The sequence below is a fragment of the Rhyacophila brunnea genome, unplaced genomic scaffold (genome assembly GCF_057557595.1).
Source record: "Rhyacophila brunnea isolate RB1 unplaced genomic scaffold, BYU_Rbru_1.0 scaffold_22, whole genome shotgun sequence".
Taxonomy (NCBI): domain Eukaryota; kingdom Metazoa; phylum Arthropoda; class Insecta; order Trichoptera; family Rhyacophilidae; genus Rhyacophila; species Rhyacophila brunnea.
In genome coordinates, this window is record NW_028232882.1 from 20534127 (window position 1) to 20551976 (window position 17850).

General features: G+C 36.9%; 1 protein-coding gene across 1 annotated transcript in view; it reads left to right on the plus strand.

Moving 5' to 3' along the window:
• The window catches only part of spd-2 (centrosome assembly protein spindle defective 2), a 57163-nt gene that overhangs the window by 35026 nt on the left and 4287 nt on the right, over positions 1 to 17850 (plus strand). Inside the window, exons 16-19 of the mRNA XM_085949455.1 lie at positions 12375 to 12521; positions 13803 to 13988; positions 15651 to 15837; positions 16893 to 17091. Of these exons, the coding sequence (XP_085805581.1) occupies positions 12375 to 12521; positions 13803 to 13988; positions 15651 to 15837; positions 16893 to 17091 (719 nt within the window). The remainder of the gene's footprint in view (positions 1 to 12374; positions 12522 to 13802; positions 13989 to 15650; positions 15838 to 16892; positions 17092 to 17850) is intronic.

Sequence of the window (17850 nt, forward strand, 5' to 3'; positions counted from 1 at the left end):
TCGTTCCCACATAATATTATGTAATGTTGATTTAATAAAAAATTGAGATTTTTCAACAAAATGACTGCCGATTATTCAGTATTTATATTTGAAAATGTGTAGTCGAGGGCAACTTCTATAGTGGCTGATACGTCAAAGCAATGTGAATGATGTCTGTGAAAAGCAATTCCTACTTGGCTGTGATAACGTGTTGGGCATGAACTAGAAGTCGTTTTTACTCTTTATACGAAAGCAAAATAATCAACACATTTATTATTTATCACTGCAATACGAAGGACAATAATAAACAGCTACGTAACATTGCGTAGATAAGCAATTGAGGTCCACGATCAGTACCGATTTCAGCAAAATTAAGCCCGAGAACCTCGCTGATATTTTCGCCGTCGAAAAACTCATCCATGTCCGTTCTGTTGGCCTTGATGATGTCGAAAACGGTCTGCTCCACGTCCTGAACGCCTATTTCGGAAGCATTTGAATCCAAAAGCACGTCCACAAAGTTTGCCGGGTGGTTTTCCATATTCCACCGCTGGAAAAACATCCAGTCGTCCATCTCGGTTCTGTTCCTTTCAAATGAACAAGTGGAGCACTCGTGGACAAACAATCCCGATCGGAGCACCGTCTTCCCTTTCTTTTTTTCAACCGCCCGTCTGTACTTGTCCAGGAGGTCGCTCTGAATCCCATCGAATCTATTGAGCATGGGATCGATTTTCTGTATGTCGGGATCCATAATTGCAGCAAAGATTTCACTCTCCATGTCGAATTCATAGTTATCTTCATCTTTTTGGTTGTTGACATTGAAAAAGTTTACTGGTACTATTTGGTTATTATCATTGTGCTCCTTTGTATCTGAATTAATGACATCAATCCATTACATAATGTACTGAATGCCAAGTGATAAATTTCATAAAATTATTATGTAAATTGTAAATAATAAACCACCAAGTAAGTATATAATATTCAATCTCTTGAGAACAAATCACTATAACTATTTTGGAAAATACTTGACGTCTGATGCGAATGTCGACATTATATTATAAAACGAACTAATTTTAAGATCACTATATTGTATAGATGAAAGTGGAATGACAGATAGCAAAACAGTGACTAACATGGTTTACCTGGTTTTTAACCTGTGATCAGAGATATTGTCATTTTTAAATTAACATAAGCATGGCCCCCACATCCTGAAGCGGGCCCCCAGGCTAGAATATTTGGCTGGCCACCCTACCTATTGCTAAGGTTAAAGGCAGTGTGCTGCACTACAGTAGGGTAAAATTAGGGGCATTTAGTATATTCTTGTATTTTAAATACCTATGTCCACTTGAATTATGGAGTTGTCGAGCCATTTTCACAAAGTTCGTAAGGTTAGCTTTATATTGTCATTGACGAAATAAATAAGTAATCTTCCAACACATAGGTCCAGTAAAAACAAAACAATGATTTGGTTGGTCGATGGTGTGCGTGCGGATGTTTACCCCTACTAGTGCTACTAATTACCTGGCAGCTGATGTATTCGTAATGCTGATGATGGTATACGTATTTGTATGCATACAATCTTCGAACCAAATCATTGTTTTGTTTTTACTGTACTTTTGTTTTAGTGCTTAGGTACTAAACTATATTATCTACCGCAAATTGATTATAAACAATTGAGGTTTTTCAAAGGGCAATTTTATATGAAAAAAATATTGAATTCAGGCTGTTTATCTTCACTAATAGATAAGTGTAAAATCGATGTAAATTTTTGTATCCACTACTATGTATTTCAATTTAATAAAAATTAGGCTCAACTCCATAGTGCTCAATATCCTAATTATTGGCATATTTTATATTATTCTTCTCACCCATATTTCAATATTTATTTTCCAAAAATCAAATGGAAAATGTTATTTACACAACATCACCTGATGACTCACCGCTAACAGTGTGATTCAGTCATTTATTTTGATTTCTAAGTCTCGAATAGGCACTAAGATTTATTAATAAAAAAAACACATTACCTGAATTCGAACCATCCTCATCCAACACTGTAGAATTTTCTTCATCTTTGCCAATATCACTCGGTTCAATAGGATCCGTCTCCTCTGATAAAATTTGAAGTTCGTCAGACATGGAGCTTGCAGGGTCGACATGTGGCAACTTTGCATCAACGTACTGCACATTTCTTCCATCGCCCAGAGCCTCAATACGGCGCAAGACACTCACTTCGCTTACGGAACATTTTTCAACATGCCGCACGGCTGTGGCTATAATACCGCTACAAATTTCCATCGCTAGCCGTTTAGTTTCGTATAACACAGCCTGTTCATTTTCCTTCTCAGATTCCATACTTTTATCTGATTTTTCTTCTGTATTGTCTCCTGCATCGCTGCTATCTTTAATTACTTCATTTTCGTCTTCGATTAATATATTATCAGATTGTTGATTTATTTCAACGACTAGTAAATTGTTTGATCCGATCAAACTTATGCTCTCGGTATCTGTAGATTCAATACTATACTGTCCAATATTTTCAGCTGCGCTTTCCGGTTGTATTTCAGAATGATCTTCTTCAATTTCTACAATTTTTAGTTTATGCTGTAGGGATACTTCATCAGGTTTTTTCTTTTCTATTGATAGAAATGTGTCATTGGAACTCTTCAATAAATTAGCAATCAAATGCATCTCAGACGCTTTGGTCTTATCATTGTTATCGAATTGCAACGACGAGTCGTCAGTATCAGAACTGTCGCTATTAATTTCTTGAATCAACCGAGTATTCTTTGTCGCTTCTGACCAAGTTATCTTTTCAGTTTTAAATGGTAGTTTGACTCCATCCCTGTCGACGTCATCATCTGATTCACTTGTAGAATCGTCACCCGGCGCACTCTCTTCTGAGTCACTCTTGACTTCGGGCAGAGCATCCTTGATTTGCAAATTGTTTGCAGATACATCGCCATTAACCTTCAATGAAATCAAAATATATTTTCATAAAATAAACTAATATAGTATATTTAAAAACATTCTCTATATGTAGTTCTAATTTTATAGATTTATGGATTATCACGTAAGTTGAATGTATCTGAGATGGTTACTACTAATTTTCACAATGTCGAATTATTTTATGGTGTAATATCAATGGAAAATGTCTGCTGAGGACCATGCCTAAAGAAAAAGAAACATAAATTTTAATAATTTTTTAACATCCAATATTTATAATACGAGGGTGGGTCAATAATTCCTTAGAAAAAAGCATTAAAACAGGTTTTATTTTTGTATTTTTTTTTTATTTCTCAACATAATTTCCTTGGAGCTCAATACACTTGGTTAGACGTTTCTCAATTTTTTTTAAACCGTCAGAAAAATAAGTTTTCGGAAGGTCCTCAAAATAAGCATTTGTCCGATCGATGACTTCTTCATTTGAAAAAAAACGTTGTCCACTTAGCCATTTTTTTAAGTTTGGGAAAAGGAAAAAGTCACTGGGGGCTAAATCTGGCGAATACGGTGGGTGGTCGACCAATTCGAACTTCAATTCTTCAATTTTAGCCATTGATCGTAAACATGTGTGAACACGGGCATTGTCCTGATGAAAGAGGATTTTTTTCCTGTTTAAATGAGGCCGTTTTTCTTCAATTTTGTTTTTTAGCTGGTCCAATAAAGATGCATAATAATCCCCTGTTATTGTTTTTCCTTTTTCCAAATAGTCAACGAAAATAATTTCACGTGCATCCCAAAATACAGTAGCCATAACCTTACCAGCTGATTTTACGGTTTTCGCCTTCTTTGGACATGGTTTGCCTTCGCAATCCACTGCTTTGACTGTTCTTTCGTCTCGGGAGTATAGTGGTGTATCCATGTTTCATCTACAGTCACAAAGCGACGAAAAAATTCATCCGGATTGCGTTGCATGAGCGACAACAGGGCTTTAGAGGCCACCACCCTACTGCGTTTATTGTCGACTGTGAGCAAACGCGGCACCCATCTTGCAGAAATATTTTTCATGCCCAATTTGTCATGTAAAATAGAAATGACGCTACCTTTTGAGATCCCTGTAACCTCAATTATCTCACTCAACTTTAATCTTCGGTCACTTAACACCATATCGTGGATTTTATTGATCATTTCTGGTGTAGTCACCTCTACAGGACGTCCTGAGCGTGGTTCATCCTTTGTTGATGTACGACCACGTTTAAATTCATTTAACCAGTTATAAATAGTTGCAAGTGAAGGAGCAGATATGCCGTGAACTAAATCCAACTCATTTTCTATTTCCTTTGCTGTTAACCCTTTTATATTAAAATGTTTAATAACAACTCTAAACTCAATTTTCTCCATTTTCCACAAGCAATTTTTTTTTTAAATGTACGAGAAACACACAACAACCCGACCAATCTGATTGAAACTTCGCAGCATACTGAATCGGTAGTGCCGCTGCATGAAAACAAACCGCTTGCAGTACTAGTCGCGCCACCTGTCGGCTTTTCTAAGGACTTATTGACCCACCCTCGTATATACAAGATATAAGAATGAATACGTCGATGTAAGTTCAATACCGCATATGAGCCAATATGTTCAAAATACGTATTTTTGGCACTCTTGGTTAAATGGCACAAGCCCATTGATTGGTGCATTCAAATTTTGAAATTGACCAAGACTGCTTGCACTCGGTTAAAATCCATACTAAAGAAGCAAGCAAGACTGCGTATATCCCTGATCCAATACAACGGACAAGAGGAGAGTTGCGGCAGTACCGGGTAAGGTCCAACTGATTTACAAAATAATCCTATGGCAATTAATTTGCACAGACGCATGCGATAATAAAAATATATTTTCCAATATAAAACAGGAAGACACAATAAACTGCATTGAAATTTATTTTTTATCTTTTTTATTGACGAAATTGCAAGGTTTTTTGTCCCTCCTGAACATTTTGACAAATGGTTCTTCCACGGTATTGAACTTACATAGACGAATATTACATAAGTTAGAAGGAGTCTTAAAAACAGACGTATGTATTGGAAAAATCCCAGAAAAATTCTAAAGCAAGCGGAGTTTCAAAACACATCTCTCACAAACTCTTTCTTTCCACCTATACTTGAAGATCTTATTAATAACTATGCTACTTGAGGTTGTTCAAATTCCGCCATTCAAACATTATTAATTTCATACATAGATCATTTTAAATCTAGTTTGGACATTCTTGTACTAAATTTAACTTGTTAATAACTACTATTTTTTATATTCAAGATTATATATATTTAACATTGTCGCATTCTTCCTTGAAAATATATAACTTGTTGGTAGCTCATTTTGGTAAGAATCCTTAAGAATTTTTGTATGAATAGGTATGTTTCGAAAGTTTCTCCAAGTTATGTATTTGTACATCAACAATAATGGAAATATACCTCAGTCCTTTCTTCGTTTTCTCTCAACGCCTTCTCCGCCCGCTTTTCATTCCTCATCTGGATCAAATAATTCACCGAGTCCATGACTTTCTGCTGCTCTCTCTTGATCCAGCGATTCCGTTCGGCCATCTCCTCGTCGAGCCCCCCTCTCTGCCACGCCTCCGCGCAGGCCCTGTCCCTCGCAAACACAGGCCTGTTGTCCAAATTGAGCAGCGATTTAAGCCGCAGCGTGACTGTCTTTCTATACGCCGGAATATTCCGTATCACTGGATTCCCTGTCAGAGCGAGCACTGAAAAGACCATGTAAAAAAATAATGTAAATATTAAAATTACCGGGGGGGGGGTATTTTCCGATGTATGTATGTAAATATTCCAGTTTTTAACAAAATTATTTCTACCTATGACTGAGGATTTTTAAATATTATTTCAAGTATCGTTGTCATTACTTGAATGTGGAGTGGGCAGGTGTCATTTTAAGTTGGCTACCAAATAGAAAGTCTTACACCATATCCCGTTTGCGCATATAGGGAGAAGTACCGAGCAATTAGTAACCTTTTAAATTTAGTTATATCAAGAAATATCAAAAATAAATCGCAGAATTTGTCGATAATGTGAGATTTTTGGCAAACTTATATAATTACCATTAAACACAATATATCTTTTGTATATACGGGGAGCGTTCATTAATTACTATTTATCACTTAAGAATGAAAGAAGATACTGAATCCATTGAAATAAGTCCATACGTGTTCTAAACACACGCATTTTCAGTTTCACCTCAGTGACGACATGGCAAGAGGGTACTCGTGTGTTATTACTATGAAATAAGTTAAGACCATTATGTTGTTTTACCTTTTAATTCCGGCACGTTAGCCAGTACATCCAAGATCAGGGGGTCCTCTATTCGGTTATATGACAAATCTAAGACGGAAAGCCGTTTACACTCGACTAGGTTCTGAATATCATCTGTAAACAATGAATTAATTTTAATATTATTACCGCAGTTCTAACTAAATTCGATTTTGAAAATTGATGCCAAATATGCGCAATGTTAGTACACCGAAATCCCACTAATCTGGCACTATATAAAGTCTGATTGTGCGTATTACTTGAAAGTATGGAAAATAAAAAAAACATCAAAATGATATTTCCCACATGAACTCGAGCACATTGCATTGCTCTCTCTCGCTCGGACTATGACTTATTTTTTGTCAAAACCACCGGACTTCACGCTAGTGCGGTATATTTATAGCAAATGTTTTTCTATTATTTGTCAAAATAATTGTTATGGACGGTTGTTTTCTTACACTGAAACCTTATTTAATAACTCTCACGTAATGTACGCTTACCAAAATATCTTTGGATAGTGCCGGATTAGGGCCCTTATGTACTGTCAACTGATTTCCAGCAACCATGAGGCGGGAGAAAAGAAATCAACGTTTACGCTTTTGGTTGTCACAACCGGTTCACAAGAGAAACTCATTCAGCGACTCGAGTTGCGGATAGTTTGTTTCTTATCATGCGTTCCGCACTGTACGAGCAGCCAGTCTGCAGCCATAGTTCAAAAAACGATGGATTTTCGTGCAGAAAAATACATTACAGGAATAGTAAGGATGAAGTATGGGACTTTTACTTCTTCTTCTTCTTTCACCCTGTCACGTCCCAACATTGGGGCATAGGGCAAGCACAAGTTGGCGCCACTTCCCTCGGTCCATCGCCAACTCCTGTGCCTCCCGCCATGTCAGACCTGCAGCACGTAGGTCGCTTTTGTAGCATCGCTGCAGGGTGAGGGAGGGCCGGCCACGGCGACGGAACCCTTGAGGCTGTGCCACAAGGGTACGAAGTGCCGCACTCTTTGGCGGCATCCGGAATACATGTCCCAGCCACGTGAACGTGGGACTTTTACTGTCTCGTGAAAAAAGTTTTGGATTTGGTAGGTTTACAAGATAAAATGATAATAATATCTACATATATGTAAGTACACTCACCAACAGCACTGAGGAAATTATGCGCAATACTCAGCGTTTGCAACATTGGTACTGCGTGCAAGTTCTCTATCTTGGATACTTGGTTGTGGTCCAGATTCAAAGTGTCCAGCTGTGGGCATCCGGACAGATTTTCAATCCTCTTTATCAGATTGTAATGCAGGTACAGGCATTTCAGTTCCGTTTGTGTATTCAATCCTTCAATGCCTTGGATTCCATTGTTCTCCAGGAATAAGCATTTTAAGCCGGTGTACTCATCCAGGTTTTCAATTTTGGAAAACCCCTGAAATTCATCCATACTTAAGTTCCAAAGGCATATGATAAAACAGTGTGAATGATTCTTACCTTTGCTTTACCTTGGATTTACCTCTCACACAAATGGGATATATTGATATCTGAAGCGATTTGGTTCAACACAGCTCTTGCCCTCATAGTTGGCTAGTCAGCTCTGCATCTTGTGCACTTGTGTATTTACAAATAGTTATTAAGGACGCACAACTCAACACTAGTAAGAATGGCAGAGTTCTCGTGTATCCCATGCATAAGTCGGAAAAACATATATTGTCAACTAAAGATCTTTTCTATCTTTTTAACCACAATGTTGATACCAGATGAAAGTCTCCCACAGGAGACTACCTCAAAGGGCGGACCGAACCATCAACTTTCCCAGAACACCACAGCCTACGTCCACTCTTCGCGGTTCTCGGCCGAGCGGAGCCCGCCTCGAAATCAAAAATCCAAATTCGTCAGAATCCCGCCAAAACAGACGCGGCCTACCGATAGCGCCGCCACCGGTCAATTTGTCGGTAAAACAGAGAGGTTCGCGACCAAGAGCGGGATGACGCCGAATCTGACGGTTGAACACGCGCGAAAAGGTCTTCTTCGATTGGCCGCCGGACAGCGAGCATCGTCTCTGCTCGCCTCGGACGCGAAGCCAAGATACATATCCCGCCAAAAGGACCGCGTCGGCAGACTTCTCAAGCATCCCCAGGAAATAAAGGACCACATCGGCAGCACGCCAAGCCACAAGCCCCGATCCTATCTCCCATCGGACAGCGAGCATCGCCTCGGATGCCAAGCATCAGCAGCTAGGACGCAAAGAAGCCACGTTTGCAGCCCGCCAATTACCGACCGACCGCCATGACAATAACATGTAACGACTTAAAATAAACCAGCCACAATACAACATACCCCGTGCGTTTCTGTCTCCCACCCCCGCTTTGACCTTGACGTTATCACGGCCTGCTATCTCTGCTTCACACGCGGAAGGCCGGTGATAATGTGTTATGGACAAGAAAAAGTCAATTGGATAATGGTTGTGGATGTATATGAAATAGCAGAGTGATTTGTAGTAAAGTGAGAGGATGGGCACAGAGATGTATTACACGACTTGGCAATCCGGTATGTGTAAGCCACAATGTAGGATTTACATATTATTTCCTTAATAAAAATGGTGATTAAACTATTAATATTAATGGAATTTGAAAGTATCTCAGACGCATAGTCAGTTAATTTCATCAAGATAAGGTATGGTGCACATTGGCCAGAATGAGATGGATGCAGGTACAAGTCCTGCTTGGCACGAATATCTTATAATAGATATGTAACATAGAAATAATGGGAAGTACCTTCTGGGTGTGGTAGGAACAAGTTTTAAATCTTGAGTGTGGAGAAATATGGGATAAACTTATACACGTGTTAAAAAATATGTTACATATTTTGTATGATTATATTGTGATATTTTAGTGATATTTTAGGACACCCGATGCCCTTTTTGTTTCTTGCAATTTATAACCTGAATAATAAATCAAATCTAGCTTCAAAACCTTCGTCCATGTCGACTGGCTGTTACATTTCTATCTTGTTAATCTATTCTGTGGTGTTCCGAATTATATATAAAAATAGTAATAGTCGACCACTACTAGTTTTACAATATAACTATTATAAAAGTGAAATGGTTTCGGCAACATTTTTTCATCATTATTTTATATGTATTTTGTCGATATTTCTAGGAAAAGCTAAAATGTGAAATGGATGAAGTGCATATTAACCTTCTAGGTGTGGTAGTAAGAAGGTTTAATTCTTGAGTATGGAGGAATATGGGATGAACTTAAATGCATGTTAAAGAATATGCTATTTTCAATAGTTACTCCTGTATCCATTAAAGTTTGTAACGTAATTGAAACGTGTATTCATTATTCGCGCTTGGATTTTAAGTATTTTATGGCCTGACCGCCATTAAGTCATAAACGAAATTCGGCTTCGAAATCTTCATCTATGGTGACTGGTTTTGGCTCTTATTAATCCGTTAATTATATAAGATATTAAAAAACATGAGTAACGTGACTTGACATCACAGAATGGGAAAGGTTACTCTCACCTTAAAATGTAAATACAATATGTCGTTCAAGTATGGAGTCGTGTACAACTTTTGCTGTTTGCACAAATTCACTATGAACTTCTTTGTCATTACTGGTCCACGTGCTATCCTTGATATTTCAGACATGTTATCATGGCATTTGGTTTCCTTTTTACCGACCTCTTTACATTTACTCTCATCGTGTTCTCTTTGCTTTGTCGATTCGTTGTAATCGTCTGATGTTTTGTCACAGACTAATATATTTTGTGACTCGTCGTTTTCTATGACATCAATTAATTTTTTTCCGTTGCCGTCATTTTCATGTAAAATAATTTGCGCTTCATTTAACAATTCTTTATTTTGTGTAATAGATTTTCTTATAGACTCGTGTAAACTTTCAATAGAAAGTTTTTTGTCTGCTAGCGTTTTATCAATACGCGGTGACTCGGTTCTCTCAACTTCCAATCCAGGAGTTGGCTGATTATCAGTGATACTTTCAATCGGGTGCAATATCTCTTTAGGTTTTAGTAAAATGTCACTCATTTCTTTCAATGAATTTATACAGTTATCATTTACATTTGCAACGATTTCTTGCGGTGCGGCAACATTGCTTTCATTTGAGTTGGACACAATTTCACATGGTTCAATAGAATTTTGTTTGTCTTCTACGGAATCAATGCATTTTTCATAATGCAATTTTGACGTCTTCGAAGCCTGCAAAGCCATTTTGACTTCTTGTAAAAGAGATTCAATCGATTGAATTTTATCATCAATATCTCCCTTAATTAAAGAATTTATTTCTTCCAATGTATTATCCGATTCTACTTTTGATGTATCCTGCAAATTACCTTTGTGTTGAATATCTGTGGAAATCATATCATTTAAAACAGTTTGCGTTGTCACGGTAATGCAAGAACTTATACTACTCATCAATTTTTCGGTTTGTTTAATTTTTGTTTCCACGGTAATGGCCTTATTTATATCGTCATCAATATCTTCCTGTATGTGGAAACTTTCCTTGTCAATTAATGCTTTTTCGCTCGGATATGTATCCATCGAACCGCTTAAACATTTTAAAATGCTTTCAGTTTCACGGATCTTGTCATCGACTATCGTTTTACATATAGAGTTCAATCCTTTTCCATCAGAAGTTGAATTATTCCGCTGCGGTGATTCGGACTCGTCTACCGGCACAAGCATTATACGTTCCATAATATCTCTCGTCTCTTTTAGCTTACTCTCCATGCTTTGTTCACCGGGAATTACTTTATGCGATGATTGATTCTCTGACATGTCGTTTATATTCGTTGCACAAGTTTTATGATTGTTTCTGTCATTTTCAAATATGGAATCATTCACAAATGTTTTGTCTATGTTTTCCATCAGAGATTTTGTTTCTTTTAGCTGTTCTTTCATCTGACAGTCATTTGAAATTGTGACTTCAAATTTGGAATCATCGTGGGCTCGGTGTGTATCATGAACAAATTCAAGAACAGCTTTGGCTCCATCGAAATTACAATCTTTTTTCAATTCTGACAACATTGTTTTGAGAGCATCTTTTAAATCACCGCATTCAACCTTCTGAATGATGCATTCATTACTATCACAATATGTTTGTTTAGTGTTCATTTTGCAAAGATGCTTTTCACTTATGAATTATCAGTAGTAACAACATGGGTTGTTTTACAATAAACAACTAAGATCATGAAATTATTAGTTAGTAATCATTTTTAGCAATAATAATTATAAATCAGATGTAATGAAATATGAATAATTAGATAATAATTAAAATATTAAACAATAAACCTGCTGTCTACAATCAACAGTCTGCGTTACTATGGATACCAATAATTATGTAATGTGATATATTTTGTATCCCATTCTTTTATGTGGGAAAATGAATAGGAAAGAATATTGGTCTGTGGGTGATGAAAAGATAGATTACAATCTGAATTGATGGCCAGACCATGGCCAGACCTTTAAATATGTAGAAAAAAACCGCCATTTATTATTATGTATAATATATATAGTGTTACCTTGATTTTACATGTCTGTAATTCACGTTTTCCCACTATTTGCGTGTACTTTCATGAAACATGAAATCGGGGTTTTACTGTAGGTATATATTTTTAAGAACTATAATAATTATATATTATATTCGAATTGATTTCTTATTCAAAATTTTAAATAAAGGTAAATGTGCTGCAGATGCCCGCATGAGCTTTTATAACTTTCTTTTTATACCAAACCCAACCTAACCTAACCTATCCTAACCTAATATAATCTTAGTTTGTGATAATGATGTATCGAAATGTATGGAAATTTTAAATGAACAATTTTTGGATCGAAAGCATCTGCCCCGACAGAAAAAGGTATTTAATATAATTATTGTCTACATGGAATAAACTGTTTTCGTAAAAAATATAAAAGGTCATGCAGGCATCTGCGGCATAATTACCTAAATAAATAGGTACCCACATACTTTTTAAATTTCAATAAGATTATCGTGAGATGATCAAAATACCTACTTATCGATGAAAACTCTTAATTTGTGTAGAATGTAGCTTCTGAAGCTGTGATACATGGGTTCTAACACTACATTGTTTTTTCTGATATAATCATAATGTTTTTATATTGTCATTGCAGAAAACGGCAGTGAGATGCACAAAGACAGAGCTGTCGTGGGGGTCGCTCAAGGTCGGCACTGCGCAGACGCAGGACATCACCTTCAAAAACCCATCGGATGACAGAAAGCTGAGGGCTATTGTGACTTTGATTGGGGAAGGTTTTAAAGTAAGTTATTGTTGCATAGCGTAAATTTATCCAATCACTACTAGAATGGTTTCACCGTGTATTTTGATTCGTATTGATTTGTGCGTATCATGAAGACCACGTCGTCGATATGTTCGGCTGTATTATATTACGAGTTTCAGCTCATGTCTAAATGTGACTATAAGTACAATTGCAGTATAATGACCAAATCAACTTTCCATTGTGTGTTACGTCACTGTATCACAACAATTATTTAGGTTTTAATTAATTCGCGCTATCATACGGTGAGAGAGAAGTCTTCCAACTAAGCTAGACCTAAGTAATAATAGAAGTCAAAATAGAAATCTTGCACACTCTAATGGACACCATTCACAACCAGGATCTTGGAAAGCTCTTCCTGGGATAGCACAGCTTTGAAGTATGCTTCTGGTTCGTTACGCTCAAAGAGATGCGGTTGGTGGTTGAAGAAGAGCATAATTATTATGTTATGCAACACTCATTTTTAACGAATATGTGGGAGTCATGTATGGTGGATGAGGAAGTCGAGATTTGGTGGTTGCTCCGATGGATGGAGGAGCGAGTTTTATTTGCAGCATGCAGGGTATATTACAGTAGTTATGTTACAATACTTATGATACTGTTCCGAGGTCCGAGTCTCTGTATAATGAGATGTTGTGCGGAGCGATACGGAGACTGAGATACTAACAGACCGGGAACTAATATTCGAATGACATGTCCAATGAATAATAATCCGCTATTAATTGACGTACTCACAATCAAAATAATATCTTAAAAAGAATATTTAGGAAATAATTATTATAATTGAGTCAGCTACTCTATATGGAGTTTACGTCACTGGATATGGCTGACTATGTGGAAAAATGGATATTGCGGAAAACATAATAGCAGTAAGCTATTTACTGAGTTTGTCATAATTGGACACTACTACGGGAAATGGATATTAAGGAATTTATAATTCTGGTCAGTTATTTAATATCGCCGATCAATATGCTGTCACGTATTGAGTTGTTTATGTCCATAAATGTAAAATGTGAATATGCCCACAATAGCAGAATGTCTACTTTTGAAATTGATGTCACGTGCTCGAATCACACATCACATATTGTTTTTTCAATATGAGTGCAAACAGAGCTGAACTAAAACCATTTCTTATAAAAAAATCTATAAAGAAACTCTTTGGAAGTTGGCGAAGATTCACATTAGAGGTCAATGGTGCTGATGAAAATATGAATAAATGAAAATGTAGATTAAAATGTGCAAACTTAATTTGGTTGATTTCAGGTTCTTTCCGGTAACGGGCCTGTCATGACGCTGGCGTTTTCACTCCAGCCCCAAGAGTGTCGATCGCTGCGAGTGGAGTTCAGGCCGGTGCGATTCGGCGGACACTGTGGAGTGTTGCGCCTCACCAAACGGTATAGCTCTGCAGCCAGCACTGACGTAAAGGAAAAATCCACGATACTCTACAAGGTAACAAAGACAATTTCAAAGTGACACGCAAACGCCCCCACATAGAAACTTAACATAATCACAGTATTTTATCATTGTTTTTAAATTCGGGTTTATAAGAACTTTTCACTTTTTGACAATGATCAATTTTAGTAAACTGAGATTTCCCTTTTGAATACCACATGCAATCCATGACAATGCAGGACTGTTTTCTCTCGGGGAAGCTAACTTTTTTGTAGACGGAAAGCATCTTTCAATTTACCAGGCCTATGTCTGAGAAACTTAACGCCCACGATGGGTGAGCGGCTTAAGCGTCGGCATTTAACGTCGCGGGTCCCAGGTTTGAATCCTGGGTCTGGCAGATATATAAGAATTTTTTAATTTGTGTTCGAGTAGAGTATTGACCTAATAGGTTGGGCAAGTGGCTAATATCCATTTCTCTTAAAAATAAATCCCTTAAGGGGGCACATGCTCAGCGTAGGTCAAAATGGAGCTTTTGTTCTATTTTCAAAGCATGATCCTGGACATACCTTAAACATTGTAGATAATCTATTTATATACTTTTGAAGCCTTATTATCCTTTATATTTATTTTAAACATTTGATGATTGCATAAAGTATTTTTATTACATAAAATAGTATTCTTTTAAATCTCTCGCTCTAATGTTTATTTATTAATTTTTAAACGCATTTATAAAACCATCAGTATAATTTATATCGACATTATTATAGTGAAATATTTACGATAAAATATTATATTGATAATCTCTGTGATCCCAAATTTGACAAGAATTAGGCATTTTATTATTCAAAAAATGGGCAAGATTAACACATTTGAAGATAATTCTAAAGATACTCATTATAAGCTATGTCTTTGACCATTCAAGTATGATAAACATCCTACGAATAATGATTGCTTTATAATAATTATTGACCTAAGAATAAGGTAGTGTTTTTTTGAAATACGACATTTCTTTTGGCATTCCCCAGTGGTTAAGCTACAACATACGGCCGTAGCCATAAATTGACAAACTATAATTGAAGTAGGGAGTAAAATGATGTTAACGCGCGTGTTTGAACATGTATCATGCTTTGAAAATTGAAAAAAAGCTCAATTTTGACCCACGCTGAGCACGTCCGCCCTTAATATATACCTCCACTTTGTGGAGGCCCATATGATCTTATTGGGATGGGAGATGGTCTAAAGAAAGAAAAAGAAAATGTCTGAGAGACCCGCAATAATCCTGTTTTTTTTTAAATATTCTTTTCAAAATTATTTGGTTCTGGAGTTGAAATAAGGAGTGAATTGTCTGCGTGCTCTTTATTGGTTGGTTCGAAATCGTAACTGCTTTGGTGTAAATTATCTTTATCCATGATATATGTGATAATCAACGTAATGTAGTAGACGTAGAGACACATGAAATTCAAATATTTTTATTATATAGGTACCCAACAGCTTATTTCATTTAAGATCGTTGGTGGTAGTATTACGAATACTTGAGAGGTACATATAGCTTTCACTTATAAGATAAACAAAATGAGCTTATGACAGTACCTACCCTCTTTTATAGCACATATGTCATAAGTTGATACATTGAGAAAACATCACAACTTAAAAACACTTAAAATGACATACTGATGAAAGCCCATTTCAATGCGAATATGATTGTTTATGTTATTCTAGGCCCCCCTGCACGGTTTTGGCGGGCAGTCGACTCTTGTATTCCGGGATGGGATATTCCGTCATGGTGGGGCGCAGGGCTTGCCTCTCGGTTCCCTCAACGAATCCGGTGCCACCAAAGACATATTCTTTACCATCTGGAACAGGGGCACTGCACCCGCCTTTGTTCTAATCAACATCGATCTAAAGTGTAAGTTAATATTTTAATGTTTGAACTAGCATACAGAAAATTTACTATTCTGTATGTTGACTTATTAAAAATTGGTATCTTTAAACACGATTGTGACCTGATTAGATATTTAATTACAATATACTTTTGACGTGCTTACTGTTTGCGTTTTTTTTTAATTGTTCATTTAAATATACTAAATAATGATGGTTGATTGTATAAAAATATTGTTTTATGCTTATAACAATGCAAGCGGTTTTTATCTCATTGCAACCCTGGCACCCAAATTTTAACATAATTTTAGCTTTACTGAAACAGTTAATTCCATAAATTCGTGCTGATTGTCAGTGGAAATGTATATACATATTCAATATAATATATTTATATTCTTTTTAACACTACAACAAGCCTAGAGGCCCAATGACAGTAGTGTATTTAGTAATAGAAGTGAAACAATCACAAACACACAGGCTTTGAGAAAATCTCATAAGTGTATTGTGCCTCACCGGGATCGAACCCGGAGCTCCCGGATGAAAGGCCAGCGCCTTACGCACTGCACAAGAGAGGATAAGTTATCCTGAAATAATTGAGAAATGAGACGGGGGTTACTAAACTTTTTCAGTTCACGGTGCCTTCTTTGCATCAGGATTTTTCCATAACATCCTAAACCGTTTTTTTTAGTTGTTTCTGCTAGAATACTTTTTCCCATCCAAAATTGAAATCGGTTTGCTTCAGTGAAAATATTAGAATATTCCGCAGCAACTCTGTAAACCCCTACTGGTGCACAGTTTTGTAACCCTTGGTGTAAGAGATGAATGGTTTCCCAATATGAAATTGCATTGTAATTGTTGGATGAATTGATGTTTTGACTTGGAAGGTGTCGTAAATTCCACTTTCCAAGTCAAATGTTGAGCGCTTAAAATCAGAGCTTCGAACCGGAATTGAACCAAAAACCGGAAAAACCGTTAACCGGAACGGAATCGATATATATTTTTTACTTGAACCAGAACGAAAACTGAAACGAAAAAAAAATAATGATTTGAATTCCTGTTTTAAATAAATTGTATGTTTTCCAGGGAAATACCGAAGTCTCGCCAGCGAGGTGGTTGTAAAGCCTCGATGCGGAGTGTTGGCTGTGGGTTCCGCGCTGCGATGCTCGGTGAGCGTCCCACGAAGGGCCCTCCTGCTGGCTTGCTCGCAGCCCGGACAGACGGAATCGATCGCCTCTCTCACACTACTGCACGGCGATGAAGCATCCAGGCTTCGGATCAAGAGGTAACACGATTCAGCAGTACACTAGCATAGGTACTTACCAGTGGCACATGTGGTTGAAAATAAAATGGCAGCCAGGTTTCACGTTTTGCTTTGGTTACTATTTACGGTTTTATGTGATTGTTTATTATCATCATCATCAGCCGGGGTCGATCCACCGATGTATGGAGGCCTCTCCTGGGTCCTTCCATTTTTTGTTGGTCCATATTTATTTTTGCTACCACGTACATCCACCCTTCATGAGTTTGTCTATCGGTTTGTAAATAAATATTGGGAGTTAAAAAAAAAACTTGTTATAAATGGATTTGAAATCTGAAAGCCTTAGTAAAAAAATTCATCTTTATGTTTTTTTACTTCGATTGAACTTACAAAAGGGTTGTGTTACTACGCCCACTTTTTTACATTTATGATCAGTATAGTCTGGCAATCATCATGAATGGAGTTAAGCTTGAACAACGCTACCAAATTATCCAAATTTACTTTTTGAATCGCTGTCGCTGATGAATGATGCTGTTTTACTGCAAAATTGCATTCAGCGATGAGGTTCATTTTTGGCTTAATGAGTTTGTTAATAAGCAAAATTGCTATTTATGGAGCGAGACCAATCCAGAAGAGAACACTAAAGACTCAAATGCATCCACAAAAATTCACCGTTTGGTGCGGTTTACACACTGGTGGCATTATCAGACCTTATTTTTTCAAAAATGAGAACGGAGTTCGCCCTTCATTTAATGGAGACCGATACTGGACCATGATCAATGA